We start from the raw sequence: 19,654 nt of genomic DNA, 5'->3' as shown, positions 1-19,654 counted from the left end.
TAAATTTTTATATGTTTCGGAAATACAGAGAAATTGAAGAATGATTTCGATTAATTCTGTTTCTTATCGTTTCGTTAGTCAATACCGAATTGATATTATAAAACTGATTTTTATAATTTCTTTATATTTCAAATTTACTCACCGAATAAAAAAATATTCTAGCCAAAAAATTGCAGTTATATTTAAATAATCCTAACGTAAAAATACTAATATTATATAATTTATAGATATAACTTTGTGACTCGAATTATTATAAAAATAAGTTTAAAATTTTGAAGTTTAATAATTATAATCAATATTACACTCATCGGGGGTGTTTGAATGTTTCAAACTTAACCGACCTCCAACCTTCATTTTCAAATTTCGCTCCATTTTCGAGTTTGATTTTTAAATGCCTCATTTTAGTTGGCCGGCTCGCGTTCAAATAAATTATTTCAATTAATATGGATAAATTATTATGAAATCTGATTCTCAACTAATCTGACATTAAGTAATTACTACATACTAATTTATATAATTATATGTTTTTTTAAATTTTAAATGATGCAAAATTTTTAATTTTTAAATAATATTGTCTAATTCTAATAATTAATTTTATAAATAAAATCACTACTGTAGAATAAAATAAAAAAAAGTATATTTTAACTATAACTCTTTGAAATAAAATTTATGTAGATTATTAAATAATTCTAAAAATCACTTCATAAATGCAATCTCAATCTTTAAATGATTCCAATTTGTTGTGTTTAAATAAAATGATAACTTAAAAATTATGTAACTTTTTATTTAAAAAATATATTTCATAAGTACCAAGTCGGGAGATGCCGCCATTTTGTAAAACGGTGGGACGACGTGATATTGAACGGCGTTGCTTGGCAACCAGTTATTCAGTCGGGTCCCAGCCAGTTGACTATCTGTGGGTCGGCCTTACGGTAGTCAGTTATATCGGTAACGCCGTGCATGCACCGTGCGTTTGCGGTTGTGAATTAAAAATACTGAAATAATTTGCGGGTCGCGCGTGCGATAAAAACACCTGTGTGTATTATTTCTTCCACTATGGCTACTGAAGTTATTAATAATGTACCCGAAAATACTGAAAAGGAGAAGGAAGTAAAAGACGACGCCGCGCCAGATAATGGGCAAACAAAAGAAGCTCCACCCGAAGGGGAAAAAGCTGAAGGGAAAGTAGAAGAAAAAAAGGCTGAAGTGGTACAGCCAAAACCCAATGTTCACAAAATTAATTTCGAAAAAGATATCGTTTATTTGTACCAGTTTCCGCGAACGCCTTTGTTGCCGTCAACTTCGCCCTACTGCTTGAAACTTGAAACATGGCTCCGTCTAGCCGGCATTAAATACGAAGTAAGTGCATGCTTTAAGTGTTGGTTAAATTATTAATTTCATATTAAATATTATTTTAATTTTACTAATGTTTGCTAGCGTATCGTATCGATTGTTCCATGTACGAATGTTAAACTTTTATACAAAGTAAGGTGTGGCGCGGTTGGATCAAAATATAATTTTACCCTTTTTTTTATTAATGAAGTCTTTAATAAATAACTTCAGGTCAGTAATATATTTTGAATTCTTTCATGGAACAAAACTTGCGCTGTTAATTTATTTAATAATCTAATATAACTGAACTACCCTGCCGCTGCCGCGAATTCGGCTTTGCAATTGTACGTGGTATTTAAATTTATTAATAAAAAATCTTCGGCAAATAATTAACATTACTATTGTATTTTTTATTAAATTTAATTTTTTAAAATCATTTTATTACATTTAACTACTATGTCGCCGAAATGCGGTCATAATTTTTTTAACTATTATAGAAAGTTAGAACAGAAGAAGAGACAATGAATTTTATTGTATTTTAAAATGTATAATATATATATTTAATGTTTGGGCGTGACGATTTGAGGTAAAAAAATATTTAAATTCACGGTTGTAGTTATTTGGATTAAGGGTTTTTTGTTCTCATTTGGTTAGGGAACAACGGATCTATTGTACAAAATTGTAACGTATGCGCTATAAATCGGCGCGCCAGTCACAAAATACTGCACCGCGCATATTAGGAGAAGAGATTTTGATCCGGGCAACCTAGGACCAATCATAGCTCTTCCCAGGACTCTAGATGATGTGACCTGCGCGACCTTTCAGGGATTTGCGCATGCCCTACCTAGCTCCATTTTGAATCCTCTAAAATTTTCAAAACGAGATTTTTTTTTTGCACATTTCATATATAATACAATGGTCTTAATGACTTTGACTTTTAACGATGATTTCTTATAATAAAAAAAGTATTCTTATAGCTAAAAATAAAAAAGTAGTTACTCAGGGTCTTTTAGCATTTCAGTTAACTACAAAACTACGCATTACCTCGAAGGCTATGCACTTGGTCCAATCAACTGCGCCATCAAGGGCCAAACTCGTTTATATATTTTAAACACGCCATATTGCAAATCAGTTTTATATGGTGCGACCATAATTGTTTGTACTTGTCAAGTCTGTAAACAATAAGGCTAAAAAAAAATATAAGTCCGAGTTTCGTTAAAGCAAAAAGTTATTAAAATTAATATTTATTTTCATATTTCTATTCAAAAATTCGAATTTCATACATAATATTTTTGATAATTTCAGATAACTTACTATATTTTTATCTTTTAACAAAGTTAGTAAATCAAATCGGACTCTACGTAAGGAGAGATTCGATCATATCTAGGTCTAAAACGTTATTTCTTTGTCCATATTAATAATTAAATATAACACTTCAAAAGTACCTAAATATCTAGGCTTTTGCTATGTGGTCGCCAGAATAAAATCACTTACTACTTAGCTAGGTTATAGATGTCTAACGAAAAACGACCGCACCTTCTAGGGATGGCACGTGATGTATTTGTGAATGCAATTTCTATACAGTATTGCATCTATTATTATAAGTATTATAAACCGCGTTTTCACAATGCATACTCTTTTATGTCCTACGACTTAAAACCCTAATATGGAATTCTTAGGTTTAAATTTTATTATAATAGAAATTTAATACAAAACTTTCAAAATAGTTTATTTAATACTCGCTCGGTGTTAGTTTGAACAAAGGATTTAAATGCATAATTAGAAATGGGAAATGTCGGGCATGGTTGCCAGATGTCGAGTTATTCTTTTATTCTGAATAATGCTCTTGAAACAAAAAGACCACGCATTATTTGTCCAGGTACGGCATTGTTGAGCTTTGTAACCCAAAGTTTTCGAAGTCAGGTCAAAATTATAATGACGTCGGCTTTGTAATCTGGCTAACATCGCGGGATCTCATTACGGAGTCCTAATAGCATCGCCAGCAACTTCCTTCATTAAAGTTTAGTCTGACTATCCAACTTGGTTCGTATTTAACGGATAACAGCATGTTAAACTGTTTGCAATTTATAGGTACATTATACTTAAGTGTTTCCGTTCTCATGACACCATTGAAAATCAAGCCATTACTTGCATCTCACAGACAACTAGCATTCACAATGTATGTAGTTAATCATTATTAAATACATTTTCTTAAATATTACTTGAATTAAAATATATAACGTTTTAAAGTTTAGCTTTTAAATCTGTATTTTTTAATACATGACCCGGACTGTGTAGAGTAATAAATTTAATTTTAGGAAGCATTATAAAAAGGGCCGTCAAGAACTGATACAAAAAAAAAACTGGAGCTAACATAACTTGACTGGACGCGTTCGGAACCCTCAACGTATATATATACTTATTATTCTTGTTTTAATAATATTTAAAATGTCATATCCAAGTAATTAAATATCAAATATAATAAAATAGTGTGAATTAACGTTTTCTCTTTAGTCTGAAATTGTATTTTTTGCAATTTGATCCCTTATGTCAAATGATAATTTAAATCATTGAAGTACAACAAGTCACTTTCTAAACCGCGATCGTGTTATATAGTTAGAATCTTGTTACAATGGTTAGTTTGTATTTCTAATGTAGCGGTTAGTAGCCCATGTGTCGGAGGGAGCGGTCGGTCATTGACCACGCTAACCTTGCACACGCTATCAAAGTATCAACTCACAAATCATAATATATAACGTTTATCTCCTGGTCGATCATCAGCCTATTATATTAATTTAGTTATTATTATTTATGACATTGAAAATCTTACTGTTATGACACAGATCGTGTCACACCACTCCTGTTATTTTAATATAAATAAACTATTAATTTATCTCACATGTCATCTAGTTCAATAAACCGACTGTAGTAGATTCATTACATCAATTATTTTAATTATTCCATCATGTACAGTCACCCTCATCGAGTAATGAATTAAACTTATTCGTCCATATTATTTCAAGACCCCTTCTCGTGTTGTCGCCTAAATAGATGATGAAATTAATGGCCGTCATTATTAAGGTTATTGTACTGTAAATTACATTTATCACATCGTTTGACTAGCTTCTTTGTTACTATTTATAGGACATTACACATTTTTACTGCAAATGGTCATATAGTATTGTAAACGTCCTAAAAACTAGTTATGAAATTAATGTTATGCACTAATATTATAAACGATTAGTTGTGTGACTCGTAAAATTAAGTTTTGGAATTTAAGACATGAAAAAGCTTTCGTTTGACCTCAAAATGACGAATATGTGCTAAAATCGCGTGCAGACTAAAACAGTTTCACTCTTACGAAATGCTAACTTCTACATTGTGAATTAAGACATGGTTTAAATTGAAATAACAATGTATCAAAATTAAAAAAACAAGGTACCCTTAGAGCTGTTGTTAGATTTAAAATATGCATAAAGCATGCGTGTGCCCAGAATTGCACGCTTGCGCATGTATAATATAAAGTATGCAAAGAATGTATTGGCATTACAAATGGTTTAAGTATTACCTATTGGTATTGCAGGTCATGCTTCGTGCACGTATGCACGTATCATAAACGTTGATCCCGAGGGACCAGCTTTGTTAATAAATATGCGATAATGAGTGCATAACAATAAATCACTATTATTATCATTTGAATAACGATGTATGCAATAAATATAGGCGGCATATTATAATAATTAAGTTGTCTTTGTTTTGATGTATACTGTTTTATAAATAGCATTAACATGCAGTGTTCGATGGCTACGTTTATTTAAATTGTTTTTAAGTAAGTAATAGTCATAGTGCTCGTGCAAAAATATTTTTGCGTCCGATAGAAAAGTCCAAGTTTGCGGTTGAAGCTTTCTCAAAAGTCGTCCCAACACTATAAAATTGTTGTAAAAGCCCGACATACTTTCTTCTGGTTGTGCTCATTCGTTCTATAAGAAAGCAGTGAGAGCAGAGCACTAGAAACCTAGGTCTTGTTATTGTAGATCATCGCATACGAGTAGCTACTTTAGAACACTAACGTTGTAAAAGGCGTGCGTAAGAAAAACATAACGTTTTTGATTGAAATAGAAAAGTATCTTAGCAATGCGAAGCTCATATTGAGACATGTCTAATTTGTGATTATTACCAAAAATCCTGAATGTATTGAAAGAAAATGGCTTACTATAGCAACGTGGTGAAAATAGTCTTGTCCTGGGTTCATCTAATGTCTGCTCATTCGATTCTAATGTATATGGCATGAAAGTGAAAACATCCTATGTATTCTATCAGCGGTAAGTGAAAGAAGAGACGTGTTAAAATTCCATTGCGTGTGTAGGTCTACCCTTCGGGAATATGAATTTTGGGTCCGGTCCTAAATGAGAACTAAGTTGATACCGTCACGCAAAACCTCTGCCTTACCTAGCTCACGTCACCGATACTTAATTAGGGGACACCGATTATGGTGAAACTGGGTTCGTGTCAAAACCTTATTAGTTTATGGTAACTATGTCATCATTCTAATTCAAATTGACACCTAAAGCCTCCCCTATTACCATCGCTGACTTCTGTTCTCCAATCAAATGGTTTTAGTAGCTTTAATAGCAGATTATGAATGCTTATAATATTATATGAATATCATACCACGGCTGGGTATTGTATAGGTCTCTATATACCATAGCCTTTAGAGAATTGAAATGCAATGGGGAAATTGGGTAGACTGTCTTAACAGTCTACAATGCAAATTAATTAATATTAATAACTGTTTATTGGTCAATCGGCACGTTTTACAATGAAGTAATCTTTTGTTAAGGTTATCAAGGTAAGTACTTAATATTCCACTGCTTGTTTTAAACGAACGTATTTGGTTCTGGAATGTCGGCCAAGTGGGATCGACCACCTTCAGGCGTATACGACGGAAGTAGGTATTATAAAAGTAGTCTGAGTGTAACCCTGGTTTTCTACTATTGCAAATTAAAATTACTATAGTCTAAAAAATATATATATATAAAAAAAACGAATTTTCTTGAGAATGTTTATATTCTATCGATTTCTTCATCATCACTATTTTAAATGATAAATAATTAAGTACAGCTAATAAAAAAGTGCCCTTTTGTAGCAAACTTCTGTAAGTTTTCATATCTAAACGAATTCCTCACATATCTTTTAAGATATAGAGCTTTGTCAATAATATTAGAAGAAAACAGCAACACCGGTCTGTCTTAGAATAGAGATAACGTCAGATATGGAACAGGTTTTATACTCCCACATTGTCAGGGAGACTAGTCGATTTTAAATTATTTCTGAATTAACATTTTAACAATTCCTTGAATTATGCTCCGGCATGTTGCAACGAAATAAGAAACCTGAGTGAGTTGGCCAGTGAGCTATGAAGTCACGCGGCATGCCGGGTGCACTTTCTCAACAAACACCGGCGCCTGCGTATGTACGCTCAAAAAAACTACTGGCGCTGGAAATAAGATTTAACATACAAAGATGTAGCTTCTTATAATCCACCCTACAAAAATAATTACAAAATAATAATGAAAAAATTAATTAAATTAAACTATTATACTGTTTGTTTTAAAGTGCTACTTTAAAAGCTGCTTTAATATTACAGCTTTAATATTATTAAATTTTGTATTTTAATAGAATAATTTAAATTAATGTATTTTATAAAAAAATATATACTTGTATGTATGGATAAATAAACAAACCCTTCGTTTACAAAAGAGGAAGCACTTTGAAGTTACGCTCAAAAGTTTTTGTCAAAAGAAATGTTGATGACAATTGTGTCGTGAAAAAGTTTTAACAGTCTAAAAATTCGAATAGGTTTCTTAAAAGGCAAATTTATCAAAAGCTGAATATAAGAATATAAAACGTGCCTTTTCAGAACTGAATTTTTTGTTCAAAGTATTATGCAGACGAATTTGACTGTAAAGCTTTAAATATCGTTTACTAGAAGTTTACTAGAATTCAATTTAATCATTATGATTCGTTGTTGTCAATATATAATTTATTCTTAAATTTATATAATTACAATACCATATCTCCAACGTGATCTTTCTACAGTAGATATAATGTGGATAGAGCACGAAGCGGTGGTAACACGATAACGTGTCGCTAATACGTACATACGTTGAGAATGTCTATCAGCTATAAAGGCGTTTTGTTACTTCTTCCTAACCAACACAAATAGAATGTGTAAATTTTCTCAATCTCCATCTTAAGTGATAACTATTATTTATTATTAATGCTAATGAGCTTACGATTTCTTTCAATTAACACCATGACTCACAAAGATTATAGTTGCAAACATGCTATCATACCACGATCGGTTTTTGGGTCGAAGGCTAAAGTAATCGTCTCGAAGTATCCCGAAAAAATAATTTTGGCACCTACGTGTTTTATATAAAGTTGATTTTTAAACGACGCTATGACATCTCTGTTACCAATTATAATAAATTGTTTTAATACTGACAATTTAAAAGGCGTAATTTCTATTTTTATAATAATATCATAGTTTACTTCGTGATCTAAGATAACCTCTTTTGCATGGAAAATCAAGACACTGTAACAATGGCGAAAGTCTCACTATAGCCAGATTATCCGGAGAAATTCATGTTCATAATACTTTATCACTTATTCATTTCTGTGCAGCATCTAACACTTCACATAATATGTCAAAATGTATAACTTATAGCGTCATATCCAGCTATTAAAACAACGGCATTATTGTGAAAGTAACTGTTTATCGTAGTGCCAATAGGAAGTTTATGAAGTGAAAAAAATATTCTGTTTTGATTTTCTTACTATAATTTTTAAGGAATTGTATGGAGCATTCCTTGTATTTAAGAAGTCTGTTCTTAAAAGTGTTGCCTAAGGTCTAATAATTAAAAAGGGTTAAATATCACGAGACAATTTTGAAACCTGAGTTGGGTTCCGATCTGAAAATGTTGGGATAAGTTAGCCGACACCGGCTTCCGTGCATTCAGTCCAAACAAAAAACATACGCGTGAAGTGTGGGCTGGATTTTTTATATCAAAGAATAACAATCATTCTATTACGCGTCATAAGAAAGCAATTGCTTAAAATTTGGCCCTTTCCTCTATTTATATGTTATTTAGAAACGAACTATCTTCAGAATATTTTTTCTATACATTCTTTGTAATCACGTCGTTTAATATATACCTTTTACTCTAGCATGACACTAACATTAATAAAGTTTTTATTTATTAGTAATAAAAGCCATAACGGATGGAAGATAAACCTCCTAAGATCGTTATGTATATACAAAGTTATGAATTGTTATTTTGTATAGCGTTAGACAGTATCTTTTGTTTCATACTATTCCTCTTTTGCTTTGTTGTCCTGCTTTAGACAATAAACGTTCTAAGTTCTGACACGTCTCTGGTAAAGTTAGACTACACTTGGAATATATTATTAACATAGAAATAATTTTATTTACGGATAGAAAACATTCAACATATCAAATACAATTTTAATATCGTGATGATATGATATCGTCTTTTGAATCGATAATTTTCGTATCAACTACAACTGGCGAGTGTTTCTCCGAAAGCTGATGTTTAAGCAACGGCAGTGCATTGTGATATCTTGTTTACACTTATAGCTAACGTGCGTTGGTAAAATTAACATCCATACAGTGTTATAACAAACGTCTAGCTCTGTATCTACATACATAATTAGTGATATTTCGTTAATACAAGTACAGGGGTTCGTTGTTGCATCACATTTGTTAACCGAGGTTCACCGGCTGTGCAGGCTTAGCACTAAATGGAATTGTGTAGTCGAGTAGTTAACAGCATAGATATAGTGTATTGAGGACAGAACTTCTTATCTTTAATAGAGTCTCTCAAATGCCCTTTTTTGTTAGAAATACAATGAATGTGCTACTTTAAAAACCACATTACTAATAATAATCTTGGCAAAGTTATAAATGAGATACATTGTACAAACCCCACCCTATTAACGACTGTTTGAAAAACATATCTGTTCCCCTCGTAGGATAGCGAAGGACGCAAAAACTTTTAAATAAATAGTGTATTCTAAACAAGTTTTCTCTTTTACGGAAGCCAGAAGCATCTGGAGAATTTCAGTCACACCAAGAAACGTGTTTGTTAAAAGAAATGTCCATTACATTTTAAACGGAATATCTTTTGTTCGGTAAAAATAAGTGCAGCGCGTCTCATCTACCGAAATCGATGTTCAAACGGTAATTGTGATACATATTTCACTGTAATAAATGTATGGTGTCAAAGTATAAGTAATTGCGTAGACAGGGGTCGGCAACCGGGAGTGCTTCGACCCGCTCAAAGCGCATGCTCGTCCCGGCCATCGACCAACCCCGCCTAGCGGGGTGTGCCCGGGTTTTAAGTCTGAGATATCACCACTAGCACCCCCGCAACATAAATAACCACGTATACGGCACAGTTTATTAAACATTTTGAACATCATTTCATATTACCATAACGAATAAGTCACTTATTGATAAAAACCCAAATGAATTCAAAGTTTTAAAAGCTTTGTTAATTGATTAAAAATAATAAAAGTCTTGCTGAAATATTAAAAATCATCTTTAATGGACAACAATACTGTAGCCGATCAGCGATGTGCCGTATTTCCGAATTGACGAATATAATGATATATTAATATTAAATCATTACTTACCCAACTTTTAGGTTGAAATATATTGGTCAACAAATTATTTCACTAGTTTATATAAATGTCACTTGTGCATTCTTAGTAGCAATTGAGATAAGAGCGAGTGCAGTCAGCACAATTATTTAGGTTATTTTTGTCCCTAGCGATAATGTAAAATGTTTGTTATATATAAATGAACGATATGACATCATGTCCGTAAATAATATTATCAACTGAAATAGGTCTTGCTATTTGTTTCTTAATACAATGCAATCGAAAAATTTATACATTTGCAGTAAATATATGTTTTTGTAAAAATACATACAAATATGCCAAATGAGAGTAAATTTTTTAATACACATTTTTTGCTAAATACAGTAAATTTTTTAATTAGTGATGTACTAAAAAAAAGCTTAAAAGTGATTGAGTCAAAACCGTTTATAAAATCTGTATGAACTCTGAGTTCTTTTCATTTAATCCCTCATTTAAGGCCTCGACATGCAAACCGGGTCGCAGTCTGCTTTAGATTTACAAAGGAAACTGCATTACCAACGAAATTTAAATTATGGAAGATCATTACTGGCCTATATTCATATTTTTTGCTGTATTTGCTCATGCAGACACGATCGCTCAAAGAACATAAACCTTACGATGTCAGGTTTCTAGCCTAGACAAAAAGAACTTACAATTAGACTATGAAACCGGTATTTTAAAATATATTTTAAAAATCTTGTTTTCATTGAAAAGACGTAATTATCTTTCCATTTCTTTTATATTCATAGAAATTCTTTGAAATTTAATAATTTTTGTCTTAATTAAATGCATACCGTTAGTAGATATAAAAATTCTAATTTAGTTTAAAAGTTTTTAATCTACCTTTAGAAACCAGTCTCTAATTCCGGTAGCTTCGCGTGATACGTACATTAGGTACATAAGCTAGTTCTCTCCATGTAATAGCGATATTTCAAAATATCAATTCAATGACCACTCTCAGTTTGTTACGATTCGATTGAATTTGAATAGTTATATATGTAGGTAAATATATTAATGAACTAATGTGTTCTTTAGAAAAAGAATTCAAGATTAATAATTTACTTAAAATTAAGATTAAAATATCCTAAGTAGTTTACAAATTTATTGCAACACTATTTATATACGCGGTTAACTTTAAGTTAATATGACACTTATTGCATTGTTTGTACTTTTCATGTTATTGTCATCATAATGTATAAATAAATATACATGATAGTTAATGGAAATATATATAATGTTTTGTGCTGTTTGCATATTTTTTTCTACGTAAAGCAATACGAGCTCTGAAACAAAAATATGTATGAATTGCCGGTATTGTTACGAGACTCTTGTTACTGCTGTTTGGATATAAAGAAACGTATTTTGATATAACATATTTTGATATTAAATTCCAGTAATAGTAACAAGCTGTCTTGGTTATTGTTTTAGTTATTAAACAGCATTCCGTATATAAAGAACATGTTGCACGAGCGTCAGTTTAATATATACAAGTTTTCTTTTATTTATTCAATGGCACACACTAATTAATTTATATTTATAGCTTTAAAACGTAGCCTAATAATCACTTAACCCTTTTTTGTTACGAGCTGTTGGTAGATGTAGTTCTAGAATGTATTGGGCTGATATCGCCCCGGTGAGGGGTAGCGGCGGGGATGAAGCGGGGGGGGGGGGTGACGCGGCCGCTGAACTCCGCTCGAAATCAATACAGCTGCTGGCTGCTCCCCGCCCAGAATCTGGAGCTCGCTTTATCCCGTCACTATGGTTACCCGCGACCGGGCCACTGTAGCTACACACACAACCAAGACACCAATACAGATACATATTGCGTGTAAATGATTCGATGAACGTCATGTTTGTGATCGGTTTTGATTGTCACATGCACCCATTTCGGTGTCACAGATCACGTTTTAAATATTTGCGTCCGATTGTGTTTATGTATTTGATTTTTTGAAACTAATGGTATATGATTTATTTAATGTTTTGAAATATTAAAGAAAAGATAAGCATTTGGATTTAGCAATTATGTCTGCTCGCGTTTTTGCAATATACAATCAAGTTTTAGACTAAATATAATAAAATGTCTATTAACTTCAGCCTGTGTTTAGAAAATTTATTTTATTTCTGTCTTGAATAGTAAAATTATAAAAATTATATAATAAATTGTGGACTAGTATTATATATATATTTTACTTAGGTTAAATACATTTATTTATTATTTATTAACTTCAATACAGAGGCCATAGCGAAAATATCAAAATTAATAGCCAAAAATCATACAGTGAAAGATTTAATGTTTCAACAATTTTGTTAGTTAGGCCCAGTATTATTTAGGAGTGCATTCCGATGTAACGGTTCGTCTCGAATAGTCACACGTGGCACCCAACAGGTTGGCACAATAATCATATTAAATTGTAAGAGCGGTTAGTTGGGGGGCTGAGTAGGTCGTGGCCGGGCTGCGACGGGACCGGTAGGGGTGGAGGGGGGACGGTGATAGTCGCGTGGCCGGCGGGGGCGTCGGCCGTGCCCGATGCACTACCGTATATGGTCCGGAATCAAAATTGTACATCCATGGACCTATATGCAAATGTACTCTGAATATAAGAAGGAAGCCTCGAGCTTTTATGGTTATAATACATACTGCGACTGTCGAGTTGACATTTAATTATTATATAACCCGGTTTGCACTAAGCGAACCATGTACGTGGCCATACTATAAATATCAAAACATATCAAAAAGTTATTAATAACTTGACCCGTCCAGCTATATTGATTGTTAGTCGGGGAGTTGGTTGTGTAATTTCGAGGGGTGTGGGTGAGACGCCTCGGCTGGCCTGGCCGAGGTTTGAGCGCATGCGTCCTCCGACACCCCGGTTGTTGCTAGGCTGTGAAACTTACATCTCTGCATCCCAGATACACCCACTCCACCCCGCCACGCTTTCAACATATCTCCCCACCTTTTCATGCATTAAAATTCATACTTCCATTCTAACATAGAGCAGAATAAAGTAAATGACGCGTCAAAACACTAGCTTTTGTTGTTTTTTTTGGTAGTTAATTTTTGAATGTCTTACACTTCAACACTAATCCAATGAAAATAAAGTCAATTCGAAAACTAAGTAAGATCTCATACTTTTTTTCTAATAATAACCCATAAGCGTTTTTATACCTTGCGATTTTTTGTTTTGTAATCAATATGAAATATTTAATAAATATGTATACCATATATGTTGAGTGTACATCGCAAAGTGCTGTCGCTTTGTAATTATGTGAGAATCAAAGCATCTGTAAATGTACTTTGTAGTATTGCCATCGCGAACCCATATTTTAATATAAAGTGAAATTACTTCTCATGAATATGTAACAGTCTATCATCTTAATTACATCTCAAGTGTTATTGCGAATTAACTTTTGCTGAATGGCTAATTATACCGTGTTCAATATTTAATATATTATGTAAAAAAAAAGTTTTTCCCTTGACAACATTTAATACAATTGTTTTTATGCTTGTTTTAGAACGTCGATCACAAGGCAAAATTCCGCTCCAAAAAGGGCCAGCTTCCATTCGTTGAATTGAATGGAGAAGAAATTGCTGATAGCACCTTCATCATCAAAGAGCTCTCGGAGAAATTTACTAAAGATTTAGATGCCGGTAAGTGTATTAGAAGTAATAAGGAATTTTAAATTATATTCTTTTCTTTATCTCTCTATTTTAGAGTCTTGAGTCGTTTTCATACGGTTCAGAAGCTTACACTTTTAATAATCAATGTCTTTAACTATAAATCGTTTTGGAAGTTTGACTAAAATGCTAATTGCATTAACCCATAAAAATTTTAATAATAGGTTGAACATTTGATACTAAAACTATCTTTGGTAAATGTTAAAACTAATTCAATATCCGTACATAACTTATATAATATTTGGTACCTATAACGTTATGTACCGGGCGTCTCCCTATTTAAATCAATACCGTGGGAGATATCCAGGTAGATGTCCGGGACGACCTGAAACCTAGATAAGGGGGCTAAACCCTGCAAACTGCGCATGTGCATTGAACGCATTCTATTTTAAATCAAAAACTTCACTTCCGCCTCCGCAGGTCTGACCCCCGATCAGCGGGTGGTTGCCCACGCCATGGCGTCTATGATTGAAAACCATCTTTCTTGGGTGATTTTCTGGTGGCGTGCTAAATACCCTGACAGTATGATCAAGGGTTACCAAGTTAATTTGCAGAACGCTCTAAACACGCGCCTGCCGAATCCTATTCTGAACTTCTGTTACAAGTTCTCCCTTGGACGTAAGGTAAGAAAACGTTTATTATTATTCGTTGTTCAAAGAACAGCAAGGTTTCCTTTATTCTTTTTTTTTTAGGCACTATTTCACTATCATCGTTAGGGCTTTTGTAAATTCAATTTATTAAAAAAATAATAATATGATATTCAGTTAATTACGAAATATTTGTTTTTGTTAAAGCATAGACTCTATTGATGAAGATTCCAATTAGTAGATATCATCAGGTATCGAATTCGTAGAGTCGACGGTCTCGCAGCTCAATTTAGATCGCCCCTTATATGTCTGGAGGTAGATTTTAATATACGTGAACCTCCCCCCTTATGTAAGGGCCCCATTTCATCTGCGGCGCATGTTGCACTTCCCCCTTCCCCGATGCGTTGCAGACGCCATATTGTCAGCAGTAGTTAAATAACCGGCAACCTGTTGAACTACACGTAGTTGATCTCGGGCTGTGATAGCGGTACGACCAACATGGTCAGTGTCTAGTTACATAATATTCTACCTCTTACCTCTCCAAGGATTCAGATTTAGAGATCATTCAATATTTTTATTTTGTCAATAGGGGATGAAGAAGGCGAAGGCCCATGGGATCGGCGTTCACAGCCAAGACGAGATCATCGAACTCGGCAAGAACGATCTTCGCGTACTCTCCGATCTGCTCTCCGATAAGCCATACTTCTTCGGAGACGAGCCCACCATTGTGAGTACTCTTTGTTTCATAACATTTAATTTTCTATACTATTTAGGACTTGATGATTAATAATTTTGTTAGATTAATAATTTTTCACTTGCGAAGTTTATGTTAGTCTTTTTCAAGATCCAAGGCAAAACCAGATAATTCGATATGTTCATACATGTAGGGTATTTCTCTTGAATATTGTTTTGTTTTTACTGTTAGTCACGGTCTCCCTATTTATATACAATGATACTCTTCCGTATATTTACGCCATTGAGACAGTCGGGGTGGGTGTTGGGCGCGGGGCGGTAACCGTTCCCTGAACTTTAAGAATCTTAGTAAGACTTATAAACCTTTATTAGACATGAAATGTAACTATTTAGTTTCATTGTTTTGTGACGGTTATAACCAAAACAAATGAACATTATTTGGTAAAAATATTTGTTGTAAATACTTATTGTTTAATAATATACTGTATGATTTTTTTGAGGTCACTACAAAGCTTAATTAAAACAGTTCTGCATTGTCTTTGTTATATTCCTTTGATTATAAACGGTATTTAGTAGAAAGTTTTTCAATGTACTGCTCGGCTTTGGTCCAAAGCCTTTGCCATATATTAATTTGGATTTTTGATTGTTAAAAAAACATTGTAATTACTTTAGTATAGTTCTTTGTTTGGGAGATAAATCAATAGAGCTGCGCACTATTCCTGGCTCGTCCGGGCGAGTGGAGGGAGAGTGTGGGGGCAATAACGGAAGGGGGGGTTAGGTGCGTTAGGTCATGACCGATACGGCCTCGCCTGGATCCCCCCAGTCTGCGAATTTACTCTGAGCTAACAAACTCCCCCCAACATCCCATTGGGAGTGGCAGGATTCCCCCTTACACGTGCTCTCCCGGAAGCGATATAAATAGAATTAACTGTTTCTTATAGTGTTATGACTTCACTATTTGAGCGTTTATAAGAGTGGTATGGTACAAAGTTTTGATTTAAATACAACCTTTTTAGGGTTTGCTGTTTAGTTTTCTCTTTAAACAAAATCACTCGTTTTACATTATAACGATTAATATTTGGAGATTTTTAAACGTAAATTATTAATTCTAAGCTGTGTTTTAATACCTCTTGAGGACATGGAGTCTAAACGGGAACATTTCATTCCTCAGCTGGATGTAGTTGCTTTCGCCAACTTGGCCCAATTGCACTTCATCGACAAGGATGTGCAGCATGCCTTGCGGGACGCTCTGGCTGAGTCCTTCCCCAACCTCGTTGGACTGGTCACACGTATCAAGGAGCGAGCCTACCCCGATTGGGACGAACTCTGGTCGTCCACCGAAAAGAGCGCCAAGGAAGCAGAGAAGCCCGCTGATGACGCCGAGAAGGGCAAGGTAAGGAAGCTACTATCAGTGGCTATTATCAGTAGATAGTCTGATTTTTGTATCGTTGTTACATTTATTTATATCTTGTCCAGGGCGACGAGCAAGAGAAGGAACTAGAGAAAGAGCCGGAGGAGAAAGAGAAGGAAAAAGAGGAAAAGGAGAAAGAGAAGGAAAAGGAGAAAGAGAAGGAGAAGGAGAAAGAAAAGTAAATGCTATAAAATATATAAAGTACGGCATTCAAGCCTACCATACTTACTTACAAGTTGATTATACATTTAGGAGTCAGACTCGTAACAATCTGTATATTATAAGCGTATAAATCCATTTGTCTTTCCCGTATTATCAGTTCGTGACGGGAGTCCGTCTTTATTATGAATTGCGCTTAATTTGTTTGAATTGGTTATGGTTCAGTTCTCGCTCGATGTGTTGGGGTGATCGAGCATCGGCCTTTTTGATATCATTTGAAAGTTTTATTTCATGTATTTAATGTTTTGAAGCTTTTTATATAATTGGTTTATTACATTGGATTGCTTTGCCCAATTTCATTTTTCATGTATTAATTGTATCAGATAAGTAATTGGTTGTTAAGGTACTTACAGGAGTAGGTAAACATGTAATCAAATTAATTATATAGCATAGAAATTTAAATTAAGCGTACATTAATATTGGCATTCAAGAATCATTGTATTGTTAAGTATGGAAGCTGGCTTAGTATAGGCATTTTAATGTCTTTATCCTAAAACTACACCTAGTCTCTAGTGGGGAGCGTTTCATGACTTTTATTATTCATATTATTCCACAATATATTTCAGTAACTATAATATACTCAATTAATTTAACGTTTACTTATGATCTTCACAGATAAGGCACACGAAAGTTGTGAATTAATTAAGTGTTATAACTAATTGGTATCAAAATTCGTCTGCTTAGACAATGAACGCGACGCGCCGGGATCAACACGCGGGTAACAACCCAGGCGCGATCGCTTTTGATTCGTGTACAATATTTGTTTTTACAAAATTTAAAAAAATATATACAATTTACACCCTTTTTGATATGACAAAAAAATGCCTGTAAGACTGTTTTTTCATGATATTGTGTAATCCTAGTACGTAATGTCTAGTTTTTATATTAGATAAGGAATCAATTGTACATTCGGGTTTAATGATCGTCCAATTAATTAATGATAACCAGTCAGCGATGTTGCAGAGCTGAAAAAGCCGCCATCGCACTTCTAGCGAGCTACCATCTCGTCAAGTTAGCGTATCATCAGCCCACGACCCTTCCCCCCTCCCACATCCCTCCATCACCTTCATCATTCATCACCGTCATTAATTTTCTGTCATCATTTCCCAATTCACCATCATTTCATTCCCCGTCACTTCAGCCACAAGAACGCGCGCTAACACTGTTTTGATATCATTAATTATCGTTTAAGACTTTTATAATTTTATAGTTCAATTGATTTTCTCCTGGCAAACCGGCGTGGTAACATCTAACCTGGATTTGTGACGTGTGTCACCGGAGAGGTTTCTGTATCTGGAACGTTTGTAAACCTATTCTAAACTTTTATATTAATGTTTATTTGTGAGCAGTCGTCAGGCCTATATAGCAGTTTCGGGGTGTAGAAACGTTCTCGACTATTGTCGGGATATCTGTCTTGTTGTATGAGGGTCTGCAGTTAAGTGGCGGAGCGTTGGGAACTTTGGTTTGGACGACTTGTTACTTTAATTTGTCCCTAGATTCGTAATATCGAGGTCACGATCTCATCCTGGCCTCGCCGGCAGAAAGGCGGGAGGTCGGTCGCTAGTTGGACAATTAGCAAGTATATTCACGTACTCTCTTATCTTAAACATAGGCTAGTAGAATATGTATATTTGATGAAATTCATGGATGTTCATAATGAGTAGATATCATAGCAAGTGTTCCGCAGATCCCGATCTATTTGGGCCCGGGACACTAAATGATATTAGTTTTAGTCTAGCATAGTCGCCGGCGTCGAACACCAGACACCGTGCCGAGCAACGGACGCAGAGCTGTTGGCGTCCGTCATAGATTAATCAACTATATATTCGATATTTACTAGTACAGGTTTTTCATTTCGAGTATAATTTGGTTCGTCATTTTTGGGGAAAGGTCGACGTTTGCGTCCCTCCCGACAACTGCTGACCATCACTGCCATTAGCCTCGGATGTAAGAGTTAAGATTAGGGATAGAATAGAAATGATGGTCACAACACGCGATATCCAACTACTTTATAACAATAGATGACATAGTTATATTGAGGCTAACATTACCGAACGCCGAGGCGCCGCGTTCGCTCGCGCCCTTTGGCTTGAATGACCGTCGACAGCTACATCGAGCGAGCTCACCCCTACCATGGTACTCCCGCCTCACATCACATCGTCACACATCATCGGAACTGACACAGTGAGTGCGACGGTATTCAGATCGTGTATTGTATAGTAGGCTTTAGTAGGCGCCGTACCACGAACCCGGCACTATGTGCGAAGTGCGTTGTACGTTGTAGGTTGTACGATGGGACAGTAAAGAAGCGAGTCAGACATGGGCGCGTCAGTGCTCTGGTCCGCCGAGTCTAGTGAGGGCAACTACTCGATACCAACCCTGTTCTTTATTGTCTCACATTTAGGCTAATTTACATCTATTCTGATTCACCTTCTCCTTATCGAAACTCTTTTATTTTTTTGTTTTACTGTAAGTTAGTGTTATATTACAAATTAATCGTAAATTTAAAAGTATAAGTGTCTATTATATTACTATATATGTATTAGGAACGTAGAGAACAATATAATGATGAATGATTCTGTAATTGTGGTTACTTATATAATATCGATATGAAATTTTCACATTTGTGGTTATTCAATTAATGTGTCAATATCTTTAATTATAAGTAATATTCATTAGATAGTAATGGTTCGCCATAATGTACCGTTTATTATAATTATACAATTTACTGAGCTTTCAGTGGAAACAACTCTATTTAAGATCTTCTGTGTAACATTCTATGACATTAAAGTATATCTAATACATATAATACTGCAAGTGTTGTGTAGGGGTGTACCGGTGTAGTATGAGACCATGACACCCTTTTACAACATCGGACAGGCTTCATTTTATTTGTCAGTTACCTTAAAATACCTTTAAGTATTATAATATTTCAGAACGAATGTTTGCACCAAAAATAATTATTATACCTTCAGTATGAATAGTAAATAACAACATAGCTCCAGCGAAGTT

The 19,654-nt window shown here is 34.2% G+C and overlaps 1 protein-coding gene across 1 annotated transcript; it reads left to right on the top strand.

Annotated features, from left to right (window-relative positions):
- Nucleotides 1-881: 881 nt before the first annotated feature.
- Nucleotides 882-19,451, top strand: LOC116777179 (failed axon connections). The gene is made up of 6 exons (XM_032670575.2): nt 882-1,359; nt 13,570-13,705; nt 14,153-14,355; nt 14,909-15,046; nt 16,184-16,405; nt 16,489-19,451. Exons 1-6 carry the CDS (start codon nt 1,057-1,059, stop codon nt 16,603-16,605), a joined length of 1,119 nt encoding a protein of 372 aa, XP_032526466.2. The 5' UTR covers nt 882-1,056; the 3' UTR covers nt 16,606-19,451.
- The last annotated feature ends 203 nt before the right edge of the window (nt 19,452-19,654 follow it).

Source organism: Danaus plexippus, chromosome Z (genome assembly GCF_018135715.1).
Source record: "Danaus plexippus chromosome Z, MEX_DaPlex, whole genome shotgun sequence".
Taxonomy (NCBI): Eukaryota; Metazoa; Arthropoda; class Insecta; order Lepidoptera; family Nymphalidae; genus Danaus; species Danaus plexippus.
The sequence above is the reverse complement of the archived record's forward strand: the minus strand, read 5'-3'. Positions and strand labels throughout refer to the sequence as shown.